Source organism: Acipenser ruthenus, chromosome 13 (assembly GCF_902713425.1).
Source record: "Acipenser ruthenus chromosome 13, fAciRut3.2 maternal haplotype, whole genome shotgun sequence".
In the NCBI taxonomy this organism is placed as follows: Eukaryota; Metazoa; Chordata; class Actinopteri; order Acipenseriformes; family Acipenseridae; genus Acipenser; species Acipenser ruthenus.
Window position 1 is genome coordinate 18,449,829 of NC_081201.1, and position 12,329 is coordinate 18,462,157.

At 42.4% G+C, this 12,329-nt stretch overlaps 1 protein-coding gene and 1 long non-coding RNA gene across 3 annotated transcripts in view; one reads left to right on the top strand and one right to left on the bottom strand.

The window, feature by feature from the left end:
- col13a1 (collagen, type XIII, alpha 1) overlaps window positions 1-12,329 on the top strand; it is a 92,536-nt gene that overhangs the window by 36,000 nt on the left and 44,207 nt on the right. For both annotated transcript variants that reach the window (XM_059035697.1, XM_059035696.1), the window contains 4 exons: window positions 848-874; window positions 1,103-1,147; window positions 3,923-3,967; window positions 4,473-4,508. In XM_059035697.1, coding sequence (XP_058891680.1) covers window positions 848-874; window positions 1,103-1,147; window positions 3,923-3,967; window positions 4,473-4,508 — 153 coding nt within the window. The remainder of the gene's footprint in view (window positions 1-847; window positions 875-1,102; window positions 1,148-3,922; window positions 3,968-4,472; window positions 4,509-12,329) is intronic.
- On the bottom strand, window positions 10,603-12,200 carry LOC131740207 (uncharacterized). Its single transcript, XR_009330832.1, has 2 exons — window positions 12,127-12,200; window positions 10,603-11,576 (listed from the first exon to the last, which is right to left on the bottom strand). It is a non-coding gene; the product is annotated as an uncharacterized LOC131740207 (long non-coding RNA).

The window sequence follows — 12,329 nt, forward strand, 5'->3', positions numbered from 1 at the left end:
ATAGGTAAGCATTATAAAGCACAGAGAGGTATGGTGAAGCATATTAATAAACATGGCAAACCATGGTAAACTATGGTAAATGCATAGTATATCCATGGGAAAAGCATGGGCGGAAATTGCAAAATTATCATGGTAAACTTTTATAAGCGTTTTGCCACTCTTCTAAACGTACCCGAATTAACGACTCTCATCTTTTCACTACTCTCTTCAGCACGCTCCAGAAGTGCCCGATTGAATTCCGAAAACCTGATGCTTTTAACCCTGTGCTAAATCATCCAATCACAGCCCAGGAGTATTCAACCCTGTGCTAAATCATCCAATCACAGCCCACGGGTATTCAACCCTGTGCTAAATCATCCAATCACAGCCCACGAGTATTCAACCCTGTGCTAAATCATCCAATCACAGCCCACGGGTATTCAACCCTGTGCTAAATCATCCAATCACAGCCCACGAGTATTCATCCCTGTGCTAAATCATCCAATCACAGCCCACAGGTTTTCAACCCTGTGCTAAATCATCCAATCACAACCCATGGGTATTGCTTGCAATGAAACTTAGAGAAGGTGTCCATACTTTTGGGCACCAGTGTGTAGCACAGTTTTACTGGCCTAAGTGACTTGTGGTTTAATGTCTGTACTATCATCCACAACAAGGCAGTCTATCTGTACAAGTTCCTTGCTTTAGATATATCATCCACAACTATTAAACACTAAATAGTGCTAAACGTAGACACTGAGAAAGACTTGTGGTCGAAGTGTTTGTCATTGAATTTCTGAAGTTTCTTTCAGCATGACTGTATCCCAGTCCCAGTGTCCCTCATGTCGTATCTCTTGTGTCTCTGCAGGGCTCAAAGGGAGACAGAGGCTTCAAGGTAGGAACCCTTGCACAGCTTATCACTCACGCTGCCACTCTGTGTCTCTGTGCTGCTTTAACCCAGCAGTTCATTGTTTTCCAAAGGGTATCAGAAGTGGCTTGTTTCTTTCAACTGTTCCTTGTTCTTATAATCTCTCAGCTTGCTATGACTAGCTTGCACCTGACAGTCTGTCTATCTGTCTGTCTGCCTGCCCTCTAAACTGCTTCTGCATCCTTCTCTCTGCAGGGAGTGGAAGGGAAAACAGGCCAGCAAGGAGAGAGAGGAGAAAAGGTAGCTTGCAGTGCTCAGCATTTGGTGTTTTGTCATGTCTAGTTTTCATCTGCTCGGTGTAAACGCTCTTTCTCTGATACTGGTTGCATTTGGAATTCAGAATCTTAACTTGCATTGTCAGAACTCTGTAAAGTTTTTTCTTTTTTTGCAAAGCAAAGAGAAGGTGCAGTAACAGGTTGTGCTGTGTAGAAAAGAAAGAGAAGTATAGCACTGTAGATGTAGACATTGTGAAAGAAAACGGTGATTTTGCATTTCATTATACTCTACTACACATGTTTCACAGTTTGCTTTCCCACAGCCTTACTGCACGCTGCAGTGCTGTTAGGATGGGGTGCACTTTGGTTTTTGTATTCTTCCAGTGGTCGAAAGTAATTCCTTTAAACTGATTTCTCCTTTGTTCTCCTCATGCTGTGTAGTAAATGTCCCAAATGAGTAACTTCCCTTATTGTTGGCGCCTATTTATAAAGGTGAATACAACCTACAATGTTTACTGAGGGGGTTCATTTTGTTTCAGAAATCCACTGAAGTTGTTAATAGTTTTGTAGCATTACTGCTCACAAAAAACACTTCACAGTATTGCACAGTAGACTGAGTTGTTCAGAATCTGGAGGTTGTCTGTCTTTTGCCTGTGGCACAAGACTCCCCCTGCTGGTGTCTTGTTAGAAGTGTGGGCAGGTCAAGATACAGAGTGTATGAAGCTTATCTTTGAAGTGCTACAAATCAACTAAATATATCTCGTTTTTACCCAAATTATTTATATTAGGGGTATCAGATTTACTATGATTTGACTCCAGCGCACCACATTATATATGAAACAAAAATACCAGCACTAGTGTACCTTATCTAACATAGATCAACAGTTTGTATAGTACAACCCACATATCCTTTATGATGTGTATATCCAAAATGTATATAAAAATTCAATAAAAAAAGAAAATAAATATCTAATTTCATTAGATTGCATTGCATTGCCACTGCCTTCTTGAAAGCCACATATTCTTAATCTCCTGTTCTTATATTGGTGAAGCCTTATTAATGGATTATAGACTGGTAAAATGGTAGCACTGTAGTACTGTAAAGCACTGTACATTATTAAAAAAAAAAAAAACCTGCATAAAGCACAGTGAACTGCAAAAACAACTGTGTGATTTTCCCATGGTAAACTCTAATGTGGGTTTGCAGATTGCACTCCCACTCCCTGCTTGAGTTTCACGCCACCATAAAGAAAGTATCAATAATTTAAAGTGTTTTGAGACACCAAGCGGAGGATCAAAGCGCCCCCTGAAGAAGGTGCTCTCTGGTTTCTCGTCTCGGAGGTGTGTTCAGTGCCTGGGCCCATGTCTGTGCGTGGACATGATATCACGAGGAATGAAAAGGGAGCCTGCGATCAAAGGGCTCTGCTTCCTTTTCCTGTTTGTGCAATTTATTCTACTTTATCCAAAGCTCTCAGCATGAAATTCTGATAAGCTGGGTTTGTGTCAATAAAATGTGAAAGTCGGAAGAGATCGGGTTGAAATGGGAGAGAGCCTTGCCCATCTCCAGTTAAGTACCGACAGCAGAAGCCCTTTCATCTCCTCGTGACCCTGAAACCAGAGCCCCCTAACAGGTTCACAGCAATGCGTCTGGCACAGCCTGTCAGCCCCGCTCCTCTCTCATAGACCGGCACACACCTGCTGCAGCACTTATAAAAAGCACAGATCTGGAAATCCACTTGCTATGCTCCCAAGCTCCCAGCTATTTGAAAAGCTGCCAGTAGTTTTCACCCATCCATCATGAGGTTCCTATTATGAAACTCTTTGTTCCAGCTTTATGAAGTCATATGTTTCTAGTGGCACTAGGACTTTTATTGTTTCCCCTTTCTCCTCTTCTGCTGTGTGAAATGTCGTGTAAACAGGAGTGGAGCTTCATCCCAGCAGAACTTTTCACTTCATAGGCCACTGAACTCTAAAGCTTAACACTTAAGAGCTGCTATTACAATACCAGTGTGTTAGAGATAGATAGCTAGCTAGCTAGCTAGCTAGATAGATAGATAGATAGATAGATAGATAGATAGATAGATAGATAGATAGATAGATAGATAGATGGATAGTTTGGTGAAGTGCTGCAGAATCATTATGTCAGTTTGAGAATGAGAAGAACTTTGTTCCCTGCAGTGTAGTGAGTGACCACTAGGTGTCATGAGTTCCCACATGTGTGCATGCCTTTGGAAAATCCATCGTTGCTTGTTTCATTAACAAATTAAGGTTAATGGTCAACACCTCGATAAAAAGGGTTTAGCCGAAAGCTTTATGTTGGGGTATAGAGGAGTAAGGAAGTGGAAGTGGAAGTGGAAGTGGAACCGTGCGTGCATTGAGGAAGCCAAACTAAAAGAAAGAAACCAAAAAATGAGAGACATGTTTGTATTAATACTATACTTGTCAATAATTAAAGTAGTCACAGTATATGTGTATTTTCTAAGGGGAATGTATGAACTGTTTTGATTTGTATTGTTTAGTTGGGTAAACGGCTTATCCATCCTGACGTCAGACAGTGGCCGCCCGAAGTATTGTTTAGTTAGTGCTCCAGCTGAGATCGAGCTTTATTTTCTTTGTTTTGTTTTATTAGGAGTTGTTTCCCCACCGCAGTGCAAGAAAAATAAAACTGACACCCATTTAAAAACAATAGATAGATAGATAGATAGATAGATAGATAGATAGATAGATAGATAGATAGATAGATAGATAGATAGATGCAGTTTTCCCTGTTAAAGAGACTGTTGTCTTTGCCCTGTTCTAGGGAGAGCGGGGAATGCCTGGAATGCCAGGGAAACCAGGAGTGAAGGTACTCCACAAGGGTGACCCCCCTGCCCCTCCCAATGCCCACTCCAATCCCCAAACCCAACTCCAGCAACCAATCCGCCTACCAACCCCCAACCCCAACCACCATCCCCCCAACACCCAACCACCAACCCCCGTACCATCCCCCCAAACCCAACAACCAACCCTGCAACCCTAACCACCAACCCCCAACCCAAATCACCAACCTGCTACCATCCCCCGAACCCCAACCACCAACCCTCTACCATCCCCCAACCCCAACACCCAACCACCAACCCCCGTACCATCCCCCCAACCCCAACCACCAACCCCCAACCCAAATCACCAACCCCCTACCATCCCCCAAACCCAACCACCAACCCTGCAACCCTAACCACCAACCCCCAACCCAAATCACCAACCTGTTACCATCCCCCCAACCCAAACCACCAACCCCCTGTCTTTCTCACTGTCTTTCTTTTCATTATTTTACTCTCTTTTTTCTTTTCTTTCTTCCTTTATCTATCCAGGGGGAGCCGGGTTTGCGGGGCCCTCCAGCACAAAAGGTACGGTAATCCCCCCCGCCCCCGCCCCCTGACCTGCACTGTACCTGTGTGACAGGGTTACACAGGATACTCCCCTCCACACTGTACCTGTGTGACAGGGTTACACAGGATACTCCCCTCCACACTGTACCTGTGTGACAGGGTTACACAGGATACTCCCCTCCACACTGTACCTGTGTGACAGGGTTACACAGGATACTCCCCTCCACACTGTACCTGTGTGACAGGGTTACACAGGATACTCCCCTCCACACTGTACCTGTGTGACAGGGTTACACAGGATACTCCCCTGTGTAACAACCAGACTTTTAAGACACAAGCCAAGACTAACTGTTTTCAAAAACAGATAATTAAAGACTGATTGACAGCAAATAATGGGACTAAAAGTTCGTGGGTAAGAGTGTCATAATCTTCAGTAACCTTTTTATAGTGGCAAAAAACTGTAGAACAGTACAATGTCGATACAAAGGAAGCAAAATATACCTTAAACATTGCTCTAAGAAACCTCATAGCACAATAGAATGCATAGTGTATACACTGATATAAATATTTTGGCAGTGAAACAGCAAGTAATACAGTAAACAGTCAAAATGACCCTGTTAACCCTGGGTATTACTGGTAAAAACGATTCGCAAAAACAGCTTGAAACACAATGAAGTAGTATTAACAAAAATTAACCAGTCCATGTAAATTAATGCGGTTATAAAGTTCCTTATTGCAGAAAAAAAACAAACCAAACAAAGTCAATCCAAAAAACAAAGTCAAACGTGCTTCAAAACAAAACAAACTTGCAAAAAACATATTCCAGAGAAAAATAAAGTATCAAAATAAACGCCCATAGTACTATGAAGAAAAAAAAAAAAAATTGTAATCCAGCATTGTCCAGCACAAAAAAGAAAGTTTTAACAGACCGTCTCACCCCTTCCTGCCGTGTGTCCGAGGACCGGCTGCGCGTTGTTCCTGGGACGTAAATCGATCTGTTTTCTTCAGTTTCAAATAATCCATATAAAACGAACGGTATTCCAAAGCTGTATTCGGGACAATTAGCTCAGTGACACTCCATAAAAAATGTTACATCGTTTCTAGATAAGCTTAAATAATTTAAAAAGCAAAAAAGAAACCGCAACAAAACTGCAAACGACACTCAGCTCTCCTTTCAGGCCATCCTCTCATTTCCCACAATACGCTCTTTATCAATGAAACCAGGTGGCTTGAATTAAAACAATTACCGTAACTGGCAGAATATAAGAGCCTTCACATAGAAAAAAGAAATAAAATGAACCCCGATGAATCCCCCCCAAGCCTGGACCACTAAGCCAAACGGGAGATAGGCTAATAAACAAGGCAGAAATGAACAATTTATTCTAACCTGGCCAGGTATAATCCATTCTAATTAAAGAACAGATGATGATGTATTTTTAACATCATTTATGTGGCGGTCGCCACATAGTCCCCCCCCCCCCCCCCCCCACCGTGGGTACAGGGGGATCTGCCCCCGAAATATGGTTTTAAATTAACCACATTCACCACATCAACCTTCTGAGTTGGGTTCATCCACTGTATTTCATAGTTTACTGGGCCCAATTTTTTTATTATCTTAACTGGGCCCAACCATCTAGGTGCCAGTTTAGCTGAAAATTTACTTGCTGCTTCTGACTGCGGGTGTGCTCTAACCCAGACATAATCATTGTCCTGATAACTTGTCTGCTTCCTATTAACATTGTAGTATTTAGCCTGCTTGGCCTGAGCTCCCTGCACATGCTTTCTCACCTCTTCTGCTAATTGATGCTGGCGCTCCAAAACAGAATACTGTTTTGAACCAGGCAAAGGCGGCACAGAAATGAGACGGTCAAGAGGCCCTTTAAGACAACGCCCGACCGCAAGCTCAGCTGGAGAGTAACCCGTGGTTTCCTGTTTGGCGGAGTTAATAGCAAAACGGAATTCTGACAGGAACTCATCCCAACATTGATGGTTTTCCCCTACATAGGAGGCGATCATACTCTTGATTGTGCGATTAGCCCGTTCCGTAAGGTTGGTTTGAGGATGGTAAGCTGTGGTCAACTTTTTAATAACCCTCCAGGTCCTACAGACATCAACTAGAAGCTGACTTGTGAATTGAGGTCCCCGATCAGAAACCAAAAAACGAGGTGTTCCCCATCTCGTAAAAATTTCATTAATAAGAATGCGAGCAATTTTCATGGTTTTACTGTCCTTCAAAGCAAACATTTCCACCCACTTCGAATAATAGTCAATGACTACTAGAAGAAATGTATTGCCTTTTTTGCTTCTTGGGAATGGACCCATCAAATCAACACCCATCATTTCTGCAGGCTCAGAAACATGGGTAGATTGAAGCAACCCAGCCGGCTTCACATTGGACGGCTTATATTTCTGACAAATCATGCATTGTTTTAAATGCTTCCAGGTGTCGCTGCGCACAGACGGCCACCACGCCACTTTCAGAATGCGGAGTAAAGTTTTCATCCGTCCTAGATGTCCTCCGAGTGGATTATCATGGTAATACTGCAGAAATGTTGGCCTCATCGAAGTTGGTACCACCAGCTGGTATCGCACTCCACCATCACCCATGAGTGCTTTCCTATATACTAGTCCTTGAGTCTCCACAAAGGAAATGCGTTCTTGTTTCCCACCTTGTCGTGACAGTCCTTCCTTTAGCAACGTGTTGATAGAAATATCACGTGCCTGAGCCTCTGCAATTTCATCCAGAGTGGCAGGTATATCAGAAGAACATTGTTCTCTGTCCATACAGACAGACACGATAGCTTTATCTGAACATGGACCTCGTGATAAAGCATCAGGTACCACATTGAGCGTTCCTTTCCTATAAAGAACAGTAAAATTAAATTGCTGCAATCTCAATGTCCATCTGGTCAACCGGGAAGAAGCTTTAGGTGCATTAAAAGCCCATGATAAAGCAGCATGATCAGTGACTACTTCAAAATGAGGACCTTCCAAGTAATGCTTCCATTTTTCTACAGCCCAGACCACCGCTAGACATTCCTTCTCGGAAGTAGAGTAGTTTTTTTCAGCCCCGTTAAGAAGGCGTGATGCATAAGCGATTACTTTCTCGTTCCTTTGCACCTGTGTTAAAACAGCACCTAGCCCCACCTCACTGGCGTCAGTATAAATCCGAAAAGGTAACGTGAAGTCTGGGTGAGCCAACACGTCAGATGACTGAAGAGCTTTCTTGAGGTCTTCAAAACTAGCTTCACAGGCTGGTGTCCACTCCCACAGCACTCCTTTCCTTTTTAGGTTATTCAGTGGGGCAGCTCTATCAGCAAATTGTGGAATGAATTTGTGATACCACCCGGCGAGTCCTAAAAATCGCTGAACTTCTTTGATGTTAGTTGGTGCTGGATACTCTTGAATGGCACTGACCTTGTCAGCATCTACCCGTATTCCCGCTTCAGAGACAATATGTCCTAGGAACTTCAACGACTTCTTGAAGAACTGACATTTCTCCATGTTAAGGGTAAGATGGGCTTGAAGTAATTTTTTAAAAACACATTGGAGGTCTTTTACATGTTCTTGATTATTTGGTGAATAAATGATAATGTCGTCAATGTATACAAAACAGCAATTGCCCTTCAGTTCTCCTAAAACACGCTCCATTAACCTCTGGAAAGTAGCAGCTGCGTTATTAAGTCCAAATGGCATAACCTTGAATTGATAAAGTCCAAATGGTGTAATGAATGCGGTTTTCTGTTTGCTACTTTCAGCCATAGCAACTTGCCAATAACCAGAGCGCAAGTCCAGTGTGCTAAAGACTCCAGCACCACTCAGAGACTCTAAAATGTCATGCACTTGGGGCATGGGATAGGCATCAAACACCGTTTTTGCATTTAAACGCCGGTAATCCACACAAAACCTGTAAGTGCCATCTTTTTTTGGCACAAGGACCACAGGAGCTGCCCATGCTGAAGATGATGGTTCTATGAGGTTTTTCTCCTTCATTTTCTTCAAGTGCTGTTCAATCAACTCTTTCTTGAGTGGCGATACCCGATAAGCTTTACTACGTATGGCAACTTCATCAGTAGTAATAATAGAATGTTTAGTCACCGTAGTCATTCCCAGACTGGACGTACACACGGACGGCCACTGTTCTATCAGTTCCTGTACCGGCTCCTGGCACAAGGATTCTTCCCTCACAGTCAGCAACGTAGTTGGAAGTGTAACCCCTCTGTCCAATAATGGCCGTGAAATTGCAAAGTATATGCACTGCTTAGGTAGTATAGAGCTTCGTTGTGCATCCCAGACTGCCTCCCACTCGGGCTTCGCAAGGAATGGACAATACTTATAGCCGTCTCGCTGCCAAACTCCATATGATTTTCTGTACATGTCAATTTTTGTGTTAGTTCTTTGAAGGAAATCAAGCCCCAAAACCAAAGGAAAAATTAGATGTTGGTCCTCCATGACATAAGTATCAATTTTCCATTTGACGCCATGGAAATTATACAACAGCAGGATCTTCCCCACAGCCCCGTAAGTACGCCCATCTGCCAGGACGAAAGCCTGCTCCTCACATGGTATGAGCGACTCTCCAGGTTTCCGAATCTGCTGCCAGAGTTGATTCTTCATCAAGGTGTAAGTGCAGCCTGTATCCAACAAAGCTGGACTTTGCATGTTTCCCATGCTGATCTGAACGACCAAAAGCTTTAGAATATTCGTATCATCTTCGGGAATCTTCAAGCTTTGCACCACTCCTACTTCAGTTTGCTTTTTCATAAAACTTTTAGCTCCCCTCTTGTCTGAACGTTCAGTTGACTGGTTGTTGACTTTAGCCCAATATTCCTTTTGAAACGACCAATCTCTCTCTACCATTGTTCCAACTTTTACGAGCTCAGCAACAGAAGTGACAGTACCACGCAGTGAGCTGGCCAGCTTTGGATTGCAATTATTTAATATCCTGCGTATTACTTCTGTTTCTTCCATATCCGCCTTCCACTTTATACAGAGAGCGCGATAATCGTAGGCAAAGTCTTGTATGCTTTCCCCTGGCGCTTGCACTCTGTCACGGAGCTTGTCTTCAATCATGGTTTGAAAATCGGCAGGTAGAAATGCTCTCAGGAACATAGTTTTAAACTGACCCCAATTCTTTATGGTCTGACGTTCGGCCAACCACCAACTCTTGGCTGGACCCTTAAGAACCGAAGAGAGGGTAGCAATTATTTCAAGATCTGACAAAGGACGCAGAGCTAAAAACTCTTCACACCTTTCAATGTATCCAATCGCATCTTTCTCTTCAGCCTTCTCACCGAACTCTGGGAAATTAATTCGAATAGGGAGCTTACCAGCCATCATACTGGTGTTCTCTCTTTGTACTATCGATGACGTAGATTGACGTTCCTCCTCTCTGGCATGTGAAGCCACCGGCTGGGTTCGAGGAAATGCTAACGATGATCCAAATGACACGCAGGGTGTACTAGCCTGTCTCTTTAATTGCTTCATTTCCTCCTGCCATATTTCTTCTCTACGACGCAAACATTTCACCACAGACCTCTCCAGCTTAGCAAGGGCAGATTTTACATAATTCTCTACATTCTCAAATCTCTGATCTATATAGCCTCTTAATGACTCTTCTCTATTAATCTGACTTTCCTGGGACTCCTTAAAATGTTTGCTTAAATCATCAAGCTTCTCCCGCACTTGATCTACATCAACTGATAAATTAAGGGCCTGATCTAACACCCCTTCATTTTCCAATTGGGACAGGTTACCTTCCAACTCTCCTTCTGCTCGTTCTAAATTATCTAAATAAAGCTCATCTAGGGAATCAATCAGTTCCGACACTGGTTCACGTCTGGTTACAAACGGAGCCGCAGCAAAATTAAAATGCTCAAGAGTTAATGTTTCACTTCCTAATACAGACATTTTACTTTTTTTTTACTTTTAAATCACAATTAAAAAAGCCTGTAAACAATAACACACCACTCTAAACGTAACCCAGGTCCCCGTACGGGCCACCAATTCTGTAACAACCAGACTTTTAAGACACAAGCCAAGACTAACTGTTTTCAAAAACAGATAATTAAAGACTGATTGACAGCAAATAATGGGACCAAAAGTTCGTGGGTAAGAGTGTCATAATCTTCAGTAACCTTTTTATAGTGGCAAAAAACTGTAGAACAGTACAATGTCGATACAAAGGAAGCAAAATATACCTTAAACATTGCTCTAAGAAACCTCATAGCACAATAGAATGCATAGTGTATACACTGATATAAATATTTTGGCAGTGAAACAGCAAGTAATACAGTAAACAGTCAAAATGACCCTGTTAACCCTGGGTATTACTGGTAAAAACGATTCGCAAAAACAGCTTGAAACACAATGAAGTAGTATTAACAAAAATTAACCAGTCCATGTAAATTAATGCGGTTATAAAGTTCCTTATTGCAGAAAAAAAACAAACCAAACAAAGTCAATCCAAAAAACAAAGTCAAACGTGCTTCAAAACAAAACAAACTTGCAAAAAACATATTCCAGAGAAAAATAAAGTATCAAAATAAACGCCCATAGTACTATGAAGAAAAAAAAAAAAAATTGTAATCCAGCATTGTCCAGCACAAAAAAGAAAGTTTTAACAGACCGTCTCACCCCTTCCTGCCGTGTGTCCGAGGACCGGCTGCGCGTTGTTCCTGGGACGTAAATCAATCTGTTTTCTTCAGTTTCAAATAATCCATATAAAACGAACGGTATTCCAAAGCTGTATTCGGGACAATTAGCTCAGTGACACTCCATAAAAAATGTTACATCGTTTCTAGATAAGCTTAAATAATTTAAAAAGCAAAAAAGAAACCGCAACAAAACTGCAAACGACACTCAGCTCTCCTTTCAGGCCATCCTCTCATTTCCCACAATACGCTCTTTATCAATGAAACCAGGTGGCTTGAATTAAAACAATTACCGTAACTGGCAGAATATAAGAGCCTTCACATAGAAAAAAGAAATAAAATGAACCCCGATGAATCCCCCCCAAGCCTGGACCACTAAGCCAAACGGGAGATAGGCTAATAAACAAGGCAGAAATGAACAATTTATTCTAACCTGGTGTGACAGTCTGGCTCGCAGTGGTGTGGTGGATGACGTCACGGACCAGGAAGTAACTGACTCCAAACAGTGGATGGGCGGGTGAAACCGAGTGCCAAAGCACTCAGCGTATTTAATAATAAATAAACAAAAGATTTAAACAAAATACAAACAAAAGGGCACGAGGGCCAAACGAATAAATAAACAAACAAGTAAGTGCCGTGCTGGATTATCCAGCACGTATTAGCAATTGTTTTTTAAATATTATTCCTTCTCTCCGCTCCCCGTACTCTCTACTCCAACACCCCAACATCAAGTGCAGAGAGCTGCTGGTTTATATACTCTGGCCGAGGGATTAACTAGTTGGTAATTATCTTATTATCCCCCGGCCAGAGTCTGCACGCGTTTGGTAAGGATGCATGACTGTCAGCTATTTAAGTAATCAGTAGCTGATCAGCCATGCATCCTCACGGGGTTTTTAAATAATAATAAAAGACGCGGTGCTTTTACCCGCGCCGCAAACAAAAATACAAATAATAATAAATAGGGGCGGGACACTCCGCCACACCTGGCCAGGTATAATCCATTCTAATTAAAGAACAGATGATGATGTATTTTTAACATCATTTATGTGGCGGTCGCCACACCTGACCTGCACTGTACCTGTGTGACAGGGTTACACAGGATACTCCCCTGACCTGCACTGTACCTGTGTGACAGGGTTACACAGGATACTCCCCTGACCTGCACTGTACCTGTGTGACAGGGTTA